This window comes from Suricata suricatta, chromosome 2, assembly GCF_006229205.1.
Source record: "Suricata suricatta isolate VVHF042 chromosome 2, meerkat_22Aug2017_6uvM2_HiC, whole genome shotgun sequence".
NCBI classification, from domain to species: domain Eukaryota; kingdom Metazoa; phylum Chordata; class Mammalia; order Carnivora; family Herpestidae; genus Suricata; species Suricata suricatta.
The window spans coordinates 11,437,551-11,451,572 of record NC_043701.1 but is presented as its reverse complement, the minus strand read 5'-3'; the positions used below and the strand labels follow the sequence as shown (position 1 = coordinate 11,451,572).

At 41.2% G+C, this 14,022-nt stretch overlaps 1 protein-coding gene across 1 annotated transcript; it reads left to right on the top strand.

Annotated features, from left to right (window-relative positions):
* The first annotated feature begins 1,068 nt into the window (after positions 1–1,068).
* On the top strand, positions 1,069–8,031 carry PIP (prolactin induced protein). The gene is made up of 4 exons (XM_029955147.1): positions 1,069–1,180; positions 3,347–3,452; positions 7,367–7,481; positions 7,807–8,031. Exons 1-4 carry the CDS (start codon positions 1,086–1,088, stop codon positions 7,929–7,931), a joined length of 441 nt encoding a protein of 146 aa, XP_029811007.1. The 5' UTR covers positions 1,069–1,085; the 3' UTR covers positions 7,932–8,031.
* The last annotated feature ends 5,991 nt before the right edge of the window (positions 8,032–14,022 follow it).

Here is a 14,022-nt window from a genome sequence, read left to right as displayed (position 1 = left end):
TGGAAACCAACTTGACAATAAACTATATAAATTTAAAAAAATAAACTAATATATACTTAAATATCATCATGCAGTGCCTCTCCAAATTATGTTCAACAGGCAATAATCTGTCTTATACCCTGGGACTTTACCACCTAATGAAATGACACCAAAACATGTTGAAGCCCAGAAAAAGTGACATTAAGAATTCAGTACAACTTGCCTAGATACCATATTTTCTCTAGCCCCCATATGTCCTTCCCATCTGAAATGCCTGCTATATTGTGGGTTTAGAACCTGACTTCACCCCAAAGTTTCAAATATACTTGTAACCAACATGAGTTGCAACCCTTTCAACATTTATGAAACACCAGCGATATTAGGATTCTCAAATAGAACCAATAAAATGTGTGTGTGTGTGTGTGTATGTGTGTGCATGCCTGCAAGTGCATGTGTGTTACAGTGCCTGAAATTAAGGACTCAACAATCACACACATCTTTGTGTCACCCAGTTCTATGGCCTTAATTCCCCGTCATCCAGAGCAGCCCATCTCTAGTTTTCTCCTTTCTCATGATTGGTGGTAACCCCTAGGAGAATCCTGGTCACCCTAGTAGCCCTACGAAATGTTTTGAAGAACATGTCTTGAACTTACTATAGGAGATAGGAAAAGTTTCCTACAACTGTGATCTGAAATCTGCTACCACAGCTGGGTTCTCTGCCTCTAGAGACTAGGGGAGCAGCCTGTACCCAAGGCTACATACAGCAGGCATATGATTATGAGAGAAAAGAAAACATTTGCATAAGAGGGAAGAGCTTTTGAGGTCTTTTGAGGTCCTGGCCACTCTGTGAAATTCTGATACACTAAGTAAATGAGGAAGGATAATCTCTTTTCTCAGAGACTAACACTGGAGATGAATGTTGACTTTTTCCATAGAAAAACAAACTTCAGCTCAACAAGGAAAGATCATGAGTGGGAAGGGTAATTGGGTAGTTGACCACATGAATCCACTTGGCAGCTCTCTCACTTGCTTGATCTGCATATAAGGAGTATGCTGGGCACCTGGGGCAGTTTTCTCTAAGACGTCACATTTTTCTCTCCTCCAACATGCACTTTCTCCAGCTCCTATTCAGAGCCAACTCTGCCGTCCTGCTCCTGGTTTTCTGTCTGCAGTTGTGGACCAACAAAGCTCAGGAAAACACGTGAGCCAAGCCTTTCCTTCCCTCACAAAAATCCTTTCAGGGAGGGCTCCTATACTAGCCTGGAAATCTCTATCTCCCTTCCTAAAAACTTTCAACTTTCTAGAACTCTAGTCCCAGAAACTCTCCTAAACCCCATTTCAAGTTCCATTTCTCTCCTCTTAGGAAGTCCAGTAATCTACCCTCATATTCCCACTGGGTGCTTCGAGGTTGTCCATGGAAATAAGGCTCCCAGTGTGCATGTAGGCTATAAGTAACAATCAGTCATGCTCTATGGCTCTGATCCACAACCTGTCCATAGACTACACCTTTATCAGATTTCTGCTCAGTAAACTTTACATTCTCACACCTTGCCTCCTAGAAGAGAAAGTTTAGCAAGTCTATGCATGCCAGTGATAGCGTTAAGCAATGTTGGTAGGACTCACTAAAGGATCAGAAGCCCTGATCACCGATCCTTGACATACACTCACCTACCACCTACACTAGCACCTGGGAACACAGGTTCAGAAGCCACATCAGTGAGGGTACATATTTGAAAAAAGCAGGAAAATTGGGCAAAATGAAATAGGAAATGGAGCCAGGGTCTGGGAGGAGGGATACACTCAGCAAATCTAGGAGGGTTCCTCAACAGGAACAGGGTTTTGAATGTGATTTGGGAATTGTGACTCTGATGGTGCCCCCTGTGGCGCAACTAGATGTCCTGTCCTGGAGTAAACCATTCAGAGTTTTGACAAGTTGGTAGAATGGAGGCTAATGTCCTAAGAAACTTTGAATGGGGAGAGGTTCAGACACAGATGTCACCCCATGTAGCCCTTAGGGGGCAGCAAGCCTGTGATATAAGCTGTACTAATTAGGGTGATGAGAATCCCCGTTTGCCCAGAAATTTCTCAGTGTTAGCACCAAAAGGCTGTCATCTCAGGAAGCTCCTCACTCTTGGGCAAGCTGATCTGATCACTCACTCTAGCTAAGCTGGCCATCTTATCAATCCTAAATTCATTTACAAATGAGAGGAACTTTGGAATTCCTATGCACTGAGCACTAGAGCAACTGGCACAAGAAATGGAGTATCTCCAAAATCTAAGATGCTTTACCCTAGGAAAATGGGACTCTAAAGCATTGTAGCCAAAACCCTAAATTCTGTCCTGTCTCACCAACACCAAGGAGTTCATCCAGGAGTTTCTGGGAGAAAGAAACTAACACTCCTGGTCTTGAACCCAGTTCTCTCTGGTGAAAGAGTCCTTGACTTCTCTCTACCTCTATTTCCTTTTCCCATCAGATTGTGGTATATGGCTTAAAAGTAGGATGGTATCTGAAGCCCCCAACCATGACTATGTGTCCAAATTTACTGCAAAGCTAAAAAAATACAAATTCCTAGGCCCCACCAGGAATCAAAGATGGATGATCTCAAGGATGACTCTAAAAATTCCTCCAGTGCATTGAGATGTTTATGATTTAACACAATTCTGTTGACATGGAATTTTCTAGTAATGACATCTTGCCCCCCCCCCACACTTAGTGGAAAATCAACAGAACCTGAAGGATTTTATTAAGAAATGACATGTGAGAGGTGCCTGGGTGGTTCAGTAGGTTAAGCGTCTAACTTCAGCTCAGGTCATGATCTTGCAGTTTGTGGGTTCCAACCCCACATGGGGCTCTGTGCTGACAGCATGGAGCCTGGAGCTGCTTCAGATTCTGTGTCTCCCTCTCTCTTTACCCCTCCCTCACTCATAGTCTCTCTCTCTCTTCCTCTCTCTCAATAATAAATAAACATTTAAAAATTTTAAAAAAGGAAATGACATGTGATATTATACTTTTATTCTTTTTAATTTCTTTTTGTCAGTGAAAAGAAAGACAATGCTCAATTTTAAATAAAGCATCAAAGCTGCTATATTAAACAAAACAAAGTCTTGTAGAAAACAACCAAACAGACAAGGATAAAAAATTTCCAAGGGTTCTTCATTATTGCACTATATGCTAACTAACTTGGATGTAAATTAAAAAAGAAAAATAAGAAAAATGTCCAAGGGTTCTGATGCTCAGCAGTTGATTCAGCTTTCATTACCCCTTTTGGCTTATGCCTTCCCTGTTCCTTATGCTCTGCTCATTGTGCGCTTCCCTTTCATAAATGGATCTCTGATCTCTCCCCTCCTGCCCTCTTCCCCAAACCAGTCGACGAGTGATAATATTGAATGCGGTGATCCCCAACACAGCACACCCAAATGAGGAATTCACTGTGACAATTACTGTTGGAACAGAATTGAGAGAATGTATAGTGGTAAGTAGGGGCCTGGGGAGGGGGGTGCAGTGAACTCAAGACAAATCTGACTCCTTAGTTATGAATATGGTTAGATTAATCTCTCACTTTAATATTGTGCATCATACTTATATGATGAATTGCAATCCTCATGCTTCCAATTCTCATATATACTTAAGCCTTAGGACAATCATCAGATCATGGGGCAGATTACTATTCCCGTTTTACAGATAAAGGAACCCGATCCTGAGGTGTAGGAAGGAAAAGAAGGAAGGAAGGAATGGGTAGTGAAGAAAAACACAGTTAAAAGGGAGAAGAAAGGAAAAGCTTACAAGCTGGGAGAGAAGTGGTAAGAGTTCCTCTAAGGTCTGGGGCATGATTGTTTGAGAGGAGGAGTGAGGATAGGGGGCGTCTCACAACTTCATCCAGTGCATTGGGGCAGGTGGGCAGAGGAGGCATGTTGCACAGAACACAAGCAGTGAGCTCTGAGCAGAAGTTGTGTTGACCCCCACCCTCTGCCCTTATGCTCTATTGTCAGAACTTCACTCCTGCTCCAGCCTCCTGTCCCCAACAAGGAGCCCACGCTGTCCTCTCCCCTTTCTCCAATTTGCAGTTGTAGGAGGGATGTCCAATCCCTTTACTAGATCGGATGTTTTCAAATGGAAATACACCTAAGTCTCACCTGTGCATTATGGTTGGCTGCTCTGGGCCACAAGGAGAAGGGCCCCGTGCAGGTTTACCCAGAGAGGCTTTTCCCCAGAGAAGACTGTCCTCTTCCCTGCCAGCAGTCTCCTCTCCTGTTGTCCACCACGTGCAATCTGCCCCTTGTTGGCTATCTCGGTTCTATGTCCAAGACCCAGGCGTCTCTCCCCTGCCTCCTTCTAGAAGTACACTCTCTCAGGCAGCACACGCATGAGTTTCCCAACTTCAATGAGATTTGGGCACAATGATTAAATAGAAAACAGAATTGGGAGCATGAGAATCGTTATTCCTTAAAATATATTCCTGAAATGGCCCCAGACCTGCAAGAGAGATTTTTGATCACTGAGCAAAGAATATCGCTGCTTTGTCAAATATGTCTGTTCATAGTCCAATAATGTGAACACTGCATGTTAGTTGGGGGTGGGGGGAGGCCACATAATTTCTCAATTTTGTGTTTTGTTTATCATGACCACAGATGACAAAAGGAATGAGAATGTGTGCATAAAGGTCTTGTGATAATGGTAGTTTCTGGTAATGATAGATAATGAAGGTCTGCTTCAACCCCCGAGAAAGTGATAGGTGCTAAAAAATGTGTTTAATCAACAAAATCACATGTGAAGTAATTCGTGCTACTGCGATTCATAGGACAATGCTTTATGAACAATGCTAATACAATCAAATAAGGCAATCTTTTTTTAAATAATTTTCTAATGTTTATTCATTTTTCAGGGAGAGAGAGAGAGAGAGTGAGGCAAGTTGGGGAGGGGCAGAGAGAGGGGAAGACCCAGAATCTGAAGCAGGCTCCAGGCTCTGAGCTGTCAGCACGGAGTCTGACATAGGGATCCAATTCAAGAACCATGAGATCATGACCTGAGCTGAAGTCAAATGCTCAACCAATTCTGCTGCCTAGCCACCCCAGACAATCTCCTTAAAGCCTACCCAAGTACAAGGAATTGCATAGAATACATTGCAAAGTAGAAAGAATTTCTGGGAAATTTTGTTAGTTCTGATCAACCAATTTTTATTTGTAGTTTCCAATATAAAAAGTGTCTAGCTATAAAACCTATTTAGATTTTTTTAATTTAGGAAAATGTAACTTTATATGTGTGAAGATTCTAGTACCTAATATTCATTTTCTAACAATTATAATGTCTTGCAAGGAAATTTTTGATCAAGTGAGGTATTAGGATCACAAATCTAAAGTTAAAATTGATTATACCCTCAATCATGAATATAAAGATTGTATAATCTTTTAAGGTTGAAGAGCACCACAGTGCTTTGCTTAAACCTTTGTGGTATGGGGGCGCCTGCATGGCTCAGTCAGCTAAATGTCCGACTTCAACTCAGGTCATGATCTCTCAGTTGGTGGGTTTGAGCCTCACTTGGGGCTCTGTGCTGACAGTTCAGAGCCTAGAGCCTGCTTCGGATTCTGGGTCTCCCTCTCTGCCCCTCCCCAGTTACTCTCTCTCTCAAAAAAATGAATAAACATTTTAAAAATGAAACATTTGTGTTATGGACCATTTTTTTTGGTCTCTTGAAGTTTAGGGAATGCTTATGAGACAATTACTTTAAATGTGCAAATAGGGGCACTTGGTTTGGCTCAGTCGGTTCAGCATCTGATTCTAGATATGAGCTCAGGTTGCCGCCTTGGGGTCATGGAATTGAGCCTTGTATGGGGCTCCAAGCTGAGTGTGGAACCTGCCTGGAATTATTTCTCTCTCTTCCTTTGCCCCTCCCCCTGGCTTATGCTCTCTCGCATGCGCGCTCTCTCTCTCTCTAAACAACAAAAATAATAATAATAAACAAATGTGTGATTAAAATGCATTGGATTACACAGGAAAACTACCATATTAAAAAAAAACAGTGATATGATTATTAAAAATAAACTTTTGATACAGTACTCTTTACATTACTTTATTGACATATTAGCTAAAAGGCAATACATTTAAAATATTAAAAAAATATAGACAAGTTAACATTTATCTTATAAAGATGATCTATGTAATGGCCTTTGTTGCTCAGCCTGAATAAGTAGCTCCAACTCTCTATCGGTTTTTAACAAGTGGATCCCAGTGGCCTCTGATTTTTTTTATTGAATATCCAAGTGTTGAAAATTCTGATTCATCAGGATAAATTGCTGTGAATGTCACAAGAAGATATAAGCCCCTGGCAAGGGTGCATTTTTTGAAAGAAATGTGGGGATCTCCAAAATATTCTGAGTGAAATCCCAATGGTAAGAGAGCTTGAACTCACTGGTTAGAGCTGACAGGCTATTTAGTGCAGGTTCCAGGTAGCTGGGTGAGCTTCAGGAGAGGGGCACGTGGCCCCGGCCATGACCACACAACCCCATGATGTAAAGTCCCTGTGTTCAAGGTAGTGATGAGTACAGACAATAGTTTGAGATATATAAACCTGTAAAGTGGTATGAACATGTCCATGTTTCCCTTCATGATAAGATCACACACACTGCAAATGCCACTGAGGGCCGTTGATGACATAATGGGAAGAATGCTCAATTTTAGAGAAAGGTTAATAAAATAAGATACAGTTTCTTTCCATCTGAGTTCACAGACTCTGAATTCTATCCACAGACCCCTCTAGGCCTCTGGACACCAGGATAACAACCCCGTGCTAAACACTAACCAGTCAAAAGCTTCTTGATGCTGCTGAAACTTATGTATCTCAAATTTAAAAGGGGGAAAAGGAAATTTACCCTCAAGATTTCATCCATTTATCTAACAGCCAAGTCTAGTAGGTGACTGTTTTCCTCTCACAACTGAGGAAAGAGACTCTGAGAGATGTCATTTCAATCATCAAAGGTCACAGAGTTGGGACAAACACAGGTCTAGGAGCAAGGGCTGGTTTTGGCCTCCCCTCCCAAGATCCAAGCTGTGGCAGCAGCCCAGTTCCTGGGAACCACAGCAAGCTTGCTCCCCAGATGAAGGCTGCCTGGGAATGTGTTCTCTTGCTCTGTCGATTCACTTACCTCTTCCCTTCGGAGCCCACACCCATAGCACTAAAGCAGGATATGTTGCCAGAAAACCTTCTGACCTAGACTTTAGCTCCTGAAAATGACAGACAAAAGTGGACTCTGGTCCACAGCCATCCCTGCTCTTTGTGCATGAAAAATGTCCTCCATTTCCTCTTCCTCCCTCACGCTTTCTTGTCTTTCTCTCCCTTTCCCACTCCCCAGACTAACACTGGGTCATCTCCACCCACTTCTTCCTCCCCAGGTTAAAGCTTCCCTCGTAAGCCGGACTCCAATAGAAGGTTCTTTTAACTATAAATACACGGTCTGCATCTGTAAGGATTATCCAAGAACTTTATTCTGGGACATTGCAATGAATCGTAAGTATAGAGGTCATCCAAGGGAAGAACTATCTACTAGGGTGGGGAAACCACAAAGAGAAATGTTACTCCAGATACGAAACCGAATGTCAGGGCAGAAGGGCAGAGGGAAAGGAGGGAAGAAGGGAGAGTGGATGGGGACTATGCCCAGGTCTGAAAGGGGAGGGGTTGTGTGAGAAAAGCTAACAAGGGAAATATATTTGCAAATGATTGGGGGGAAACTGGGCCCCAGTGGAGAGGTTCCTGAAACCAGTAAAAAAAAAAAAAAAAGCCAGAAAACTGAGGGTTAGAGTGTTATCATAGATCTTTTTCTTGTCTCTTTCAGAAACTGCAAAAATAGCAGCAGTGGCCCAGATTGTTAGAGAAAAAGGTATCTGCCCCAACGATGAGGCAGTGGTGCCTGTGGTGCCAAAAACTGCTTATACCGTTGAAAAGATACACATAGTCTGATCTTGGTGCAAGCCCTTGTCTGCCCCCCAGGATGGATCCTCTACAGAAATTTGACTGGAGTTTCTGTTGTGGTCTGTAAAATAAACTTCTCATAAACTTCTCTGTGTTCTGTGTCTTCCCTTCCAAATCTGTCCCAGAGGAGCCTCAGAGCACCCAGAATATCTGGAACTTGGTTCTTTCAAAGAACTGTTACTGAAGAGAATTTATGGATTCTCACTGCCCATTGGTATGAAGAGTAAGAAATGAAGAAATAGAGAAGAGTCACAGAATCTGATATTCCCTGGACTCCTAAATATGATGCCCCTTCCCTGTACCCATGCCCTATGCCTCCTTACTATAGGGAAAAACTCAGAAAGCCAGGAAATTCCAAATGTTAGTGAAAAATGAGGGGCAGTGGGACCATTGTGCACAGCTGGTTAATACAGTACTAGGGGAAACATGTGAATGTGTATGAATGGCTGCCCATCCAGACAAACATAAACTGCTCTTGATCTTTTCTTTCTCATTGATTTTTTTCTGATGAAAAAAAAAAGGAGCATTAATCATATCAAGAGCCACAGAGCAAGTCCCAGACACTATGCTTATCTATTCTTGTAAAGATACCACACCTGACAAAGCAGCTGTCAGGGATTTTTCTGTTTGTCAGACATCCCAGTGTCCCAGCCTCCCAACAGCACATTCTTTACTGTTTTACCAAAGGATATGTCTTCAGATCCAGGAGGGACGAAGAGCCCCCAACAAAATCAACCCAAAGAGGTCCACACCAAAGACACATAGTAATTAAAATGACCAAAAGTAATGATACACAGAGAAGTTTAAAAGCAGCAAGAGCAAGGAAAAAAGAAAAATGGTTACATACAAATCCCATGAGGCTATCAGCTCATTTTTTAGCACTTTGCAGGCAAAAAGGGAATGGCATGATATATTCAAACTGCTAAAAGGAAATAAAACCCGTAGCCAAGAATACTCTATCCAGCAAGGCTATCATTCAGAATAGAAAGAGAGCTAAAGAGTTCCTAGACAAACAAAAGTTAAAGGAATTCATGGCCATTAACTTACAAGAAATGTTAAAAGGCACTCTTTAAGTGGAAAGGAAAGACCATAGGCAGGAATGAGAAAAATAGAAAAAAAGCAGTAAAATTAAGTATATCTATAAAAATCAGTCAAGGGAATCACAAAATAAAAGGATGTAAGGTGTACCACCATATACCTAAAATGTAAGGAATGAAAATTTAGTGCTTTTAGAATGGGGTTAAACTTAAACGACCATAAACTTTATATAGACTGCTATGTACATAATATGTTATATATAAACCTAATGGTAACCACAAAACAAAATCTGGGAATAGATATACAAAAAATAAAGAGAAAGGAATCCAAGTATACCACTAAAGAAAGCCTACAAACCATAAAAGACGGCAATAGAATAGAGAAGAACTACAAAAACAACCATAAAACAACTAACAAAATGGCAATTCGTATGTACCTATCAGTAATTGCCTTGGATGTAAATGGACAAAACACCCCAGAAAACATAGGAAGATGCAATGAATAAAAAAGGAAGACCCTTGTATATGCTGCCTATGAGAGACTCATTTCAGAGACAAAGACACTGAAAGTGAAGAGATGGAAAATCATTTGAAATGCAAATGGAGGTAGGGGCAGATTTCAAGAGAAAACATCCATTTTAGGTGCATGGTCTCTAGGTAAAAAGAGTTTGCTCTTTTCTAACAAAGTTCAGAGGTTCAAACTTATCTGGAGATCAATGTTTTCATTTACATCTACATAAACCCTTTACCCCAAGTCTCAGAATCTGTTTATTCCTTCTGCGAGTCCTGACTTTATCACAGTCACCCTTTCTCTTGCTAGTGTTCTAAATCAGTCCTTTTGAAACCTCCCACCATTACACTGAAATCTGAAGCCTGATTCTCAGTACAGCTGATTTTCGTTCTTACTTTATTTCTTATTGTCAAGTTGACTAGCATACAGTATGTAAAGTGTGCTCTTGGGTTTTGGAGTAAATTCCCACGGTTCATCACTTACAATACCCAGTGCTCATCCCAACAAGTGCCCTCCTCAATGCCCATCACCCATTTTCCCCTTCCCTCCCACCCCCACATCAACCCTCAGTTTTGCCTCCCTCCCTCTCTGTTTATAACTATTTTTTCCTCCTTCCTTTCCCCCATGGTCTTGAGTTAAGTTTCTTAAGATGCACATATGAGTGAAAACATATGATATCCATCTTTCTGACTTATTTCACTCAGCACAATACCTTCCAGCTCCATCCACTTTGCTGCAAATGGTATGATTTCATTCTTTCTTATTGCCAAGTAGTACTCTATTGTATATATAAACCACATCTTCTTCATCCATTCACCAGCTGGTGGACATTTAGGCTCTTTCCATGATTTGGCTGTTGTTGACAGCTAGTACAGCAGACTTTCATTAAGCATATTGAAAATTGCAAAATAAGAGGATCTCTTTAAGCTGCACTAAGGACTTTCTGATGTTGACACCAATCCTGAGTTGATCATTGACCTGCCTGACCTTGTCATTTCTTCTGGGTTTGTTTCTAGGCCAATAGCTCCAGGCATCCAATGCCACAAGATAATTACTCTTATCCACATATTATTCAAACACAACCTATACCCCATCTCAATCCAGCAAAAGTTAAAGTCTAAATATTTTGATTGCTACAGTATTACGGGGCCTATCCCCCACCTCATTTAATACCTGCGGTGGAGTCTTTGTGGCTCTATAGCATATGGATTGATTCAACTCTGGAATCCCACTTTCAGTGAGGATATGACACATGAAAAAGAAGAAAGTACAGGGTGAGCTAATGACAGGTTTCCACTGTGGATAATTGTAACCCAAGAATTCTGGAATCTCTGAAGTTGTCCCCCTTGAAGGAGTTCATTGGCTCCCCTCCATTATTGTTTGGTAGCTGTTTCCCCAGAGCATCCACTCCCAGGCACACAATGCCATGTGTTTCATGGATATCAAGAGATATTCCAGGGGCGCCTGAGTGGCTCAGTTGGTTGAGTGTCGGACTTCGGCTCAGGTCATGATCTTGATGTTTATGAGTTCAAGCCCCACATCAGGCTCTGTGCTGACAGCTCAGAGCCTGGAGCCTGCTTCAGATTCTGTCTCCCTCTCTCTCAGCCCCTCCCCCACTCGTGCTCTGTCTGTCTGTCTAACATAAACTTAAAAAACAAAAATTTCTAAAAAAAAAAAAAAAAAAAAGATACTCCAAGGATGAAGTTATAGGTGTCTGAAGCAAGAGGCAAGTCTTGTCCTGTCTTGTCCCTATCCCTCAGACCTTACTGTTTCTGTGTGCTCTGAACAATTCCACCTGCCAACATTTATGTGTAGGAAAAACTCCATTTTTCACCTATATAGAAAAAAAAAAAAGATTTTACCTACTGTGTTTCCCTCCTGCATGTCTTCTATACTTCTACACTACTACCACACTCACACAGAACACTTCTAGTCACCGTCACCACATGTGGAGGGTGGGGGGACTCCCCCGACCAAGACCTTCTCTGTAACACCAGCTGGGTGCTCTACAATTCAACTCAGCTCTGACACTATCTACCCAGAAATAGCATTGAATCCCACAGGTTAAGTGATGAGTCCCAACAAAGGTGCCCCACTCCATTTCAGATGGCAATCACAAGTTCAGGTTGCCACCTGTGCTTCAAACCAATCGGCTGTAAGTCAGAGATCCCCATGACCCCCTTCTCAGGTTCAATTAATTTGCTGGAGCAGCTCACAGAACTCAAGAACACTTTACTTACACTTTCCAGTTTATTATAAAAGCATACAATAAAGGATGCAGACGGACATCCAGATGGAAGAGATGTGGATGGCAAGGTGTGTGAGAAGGGGCACAGAACTCCCATGCCCTCTCCAGGAGTGACTCTCTCCCAGCACCTCTACATGTTCACCAACCTGGAAAATCTCCGAATCCTGTCCTTGTGGGTTTTTATGGAAGCTTCACTACATAGTCCTGGTTCATTAAATCATTGGCCATTAGTGACTGATTCAAGCACTAGCCTCTCTCCCCTCCCTAGAGATGGAAAGAAAGATGGAAACTAAAGGTTCCAACCTCCTAATCACAAGGTTGCGGTTCTCCTGGCTACCAACACCCATCTTCAGATGCTTTACAAAAATCACCTCATTAACGTAATAAAAGACCTTTATCACTCTCATTACAGAAATCCTAAATGTTTGGGGAGCTGTGAGCCACAAATGGTAGATGGACAAAGACCAAATATATATTAGAAACACATTTTGGTCATCTGAATGGCCACATATATGCCATAAGTCATAATATCATAATCTGTATCTTTTTTAAATTTTTTTAATGTTTTTCATTTATTTTTGAGAGACATAGAGAGACAGCACGAGCAGGGAAGGGTCAGAAAGAGAGGGAGACACAGAATCTGAAGCAGGCTCCAGGCTCTAAGCTAGCTGTCAGCACAGAGCCTGGTGTGGGCTGGAACCCACAAACCCGTGAGATCATGACCTGAGCTAAAGCCGGACACTTAACCGACTGGGCCACCCAGGCACCCCATAATCTGTATCTTTTTGTTGGTGAGCTTCTTTCAGAAATATGGAAGACAACTCCGTCCATGCACATGGCAGGTTGGAAAGGCAGGGTGGGGATGGGAACACCAAAAACCTTGAGGAGCACCCCTCCACCAGTGACATGGAAATTGGCATGGATATATCCAAGTTCTATTGTCTCTGGGTTGCTGTACTTGTGAATCATGTATTTTAACCATCTTCCAGAGATTTCCCTCAGGATTAGGCTTGCCGTCCACTCTGACAACTGGCTTAATAATGTAGCCTTTATCATGCTCTCTCTCTCTCTCTCCTGCTTCAGATTTTGTCTCCTTCCCTCTATGCCCCTCTCTCACTTGCGCTGTCTCTTTCTCTCTCTCTCAAAAATAAATAAGCATTAAAAAAGATTTTTAAAAAAGATTCTCTCTTCCTCGGCCTCTCTCTCTCAAATTAAAAAAAAGAGAAGAAGAATGATTGCTGAGGAAATATGTCTGCAGCACCAGTAGCAATTCCCACAGAAAGGAAGGAAAGAAAAGGAACACTGTTGCATCTTATCAGCAATGGCATAAAATAGTTCTAACACATTTTGATATCTCTCTTTTGGTACAGCCACTTTAGCTAAGGTCATATTTTAATGGACCTAACAACAAATCTGAAATAAAACATTAAATTTTTTATCATGTGTTAGAAATGGGGTGAGGGTTAAAAGGAAATATCACCTTGAAGGAAAACTACATGAAACCAGCAGCCAAAAGGTTAGCCAACATATACGCATTAGAAAGGGCCAGAAATCACAGAACCAAAGCATCTGCAATACCAGCAATATCCACACCAGGCAAGAATTCTAGTTCTGGACTGGGAAACCAGAGAACCAAGAAAGGGTGACTTAAATATCCTATATTAGACAAGAAGGAATAATCATGGGGAGAGGAGAGACTCTCTGGTTCAAGATGAAACTCCAAAGCCAAATTGTTGATCACATTTAGAAACTAATCATCAGGCATAAAGTTTCAGTTAAGCAAGATGATTAAATTCCAGAGTTCTGCTGTTCAAATTGTACCTATAATCAACAATATTGTACCTCACCTTTTAAAATTTGTGAAGAGACTGATCTCATGTTAAATATTCTTGACATAAGAAAATTAAGAAAATTAAAATAATTTTTTAAAGAAATCTAATGACAATCCACTATTAAACTAATAGAACTGTCTTAAAAGAAGCAAAAAAATTTTAGAGGCAGAAATGAAACAATGAGAAATAAATAGGAGAAGGAACCAATTAGAAACCTCACAAAGGAAAAATATACTCACTGAAGCTTTTTAAGATGCAAAGAAAAATTAATAAACTGAAGTGGACCCAATAAGTTAAATATTTGTAAATTGGAAGATAGTGTTAAAGAATTCATCTAGAGCTAGAGAAGACCTCTATGAACATTCTAGTGTGTGTCTTTTGCTCTAGCACACTGTGCAATTTATCATCTGTTCCATATATTTTTTAATTTTTTTATATTATTTTTTACTTT

Coding starts and splice junctions, on each gene's coding strand:
- PIP (XM_029955147.1), top strand. CDS start 1,086: ATGCACTTTCTCCAGCTCCTATTCAGAGCCAACTCTGCCGTCCTGCTC. Junction 1,181..3,346: donor AACAAAGCTCAGGAAAACAC/GTGAGCCAAGCC, acceptor TCCCCAAACCAG/TCGACGAGTGATAATATTGA. Junction 7,482..7,806: donor CTGGGACATTGCAATGAATC/GTAAGTATAGAG, acceptor TGTCTCTTTCAG/AAACTGCAAAAATAGCAGCA.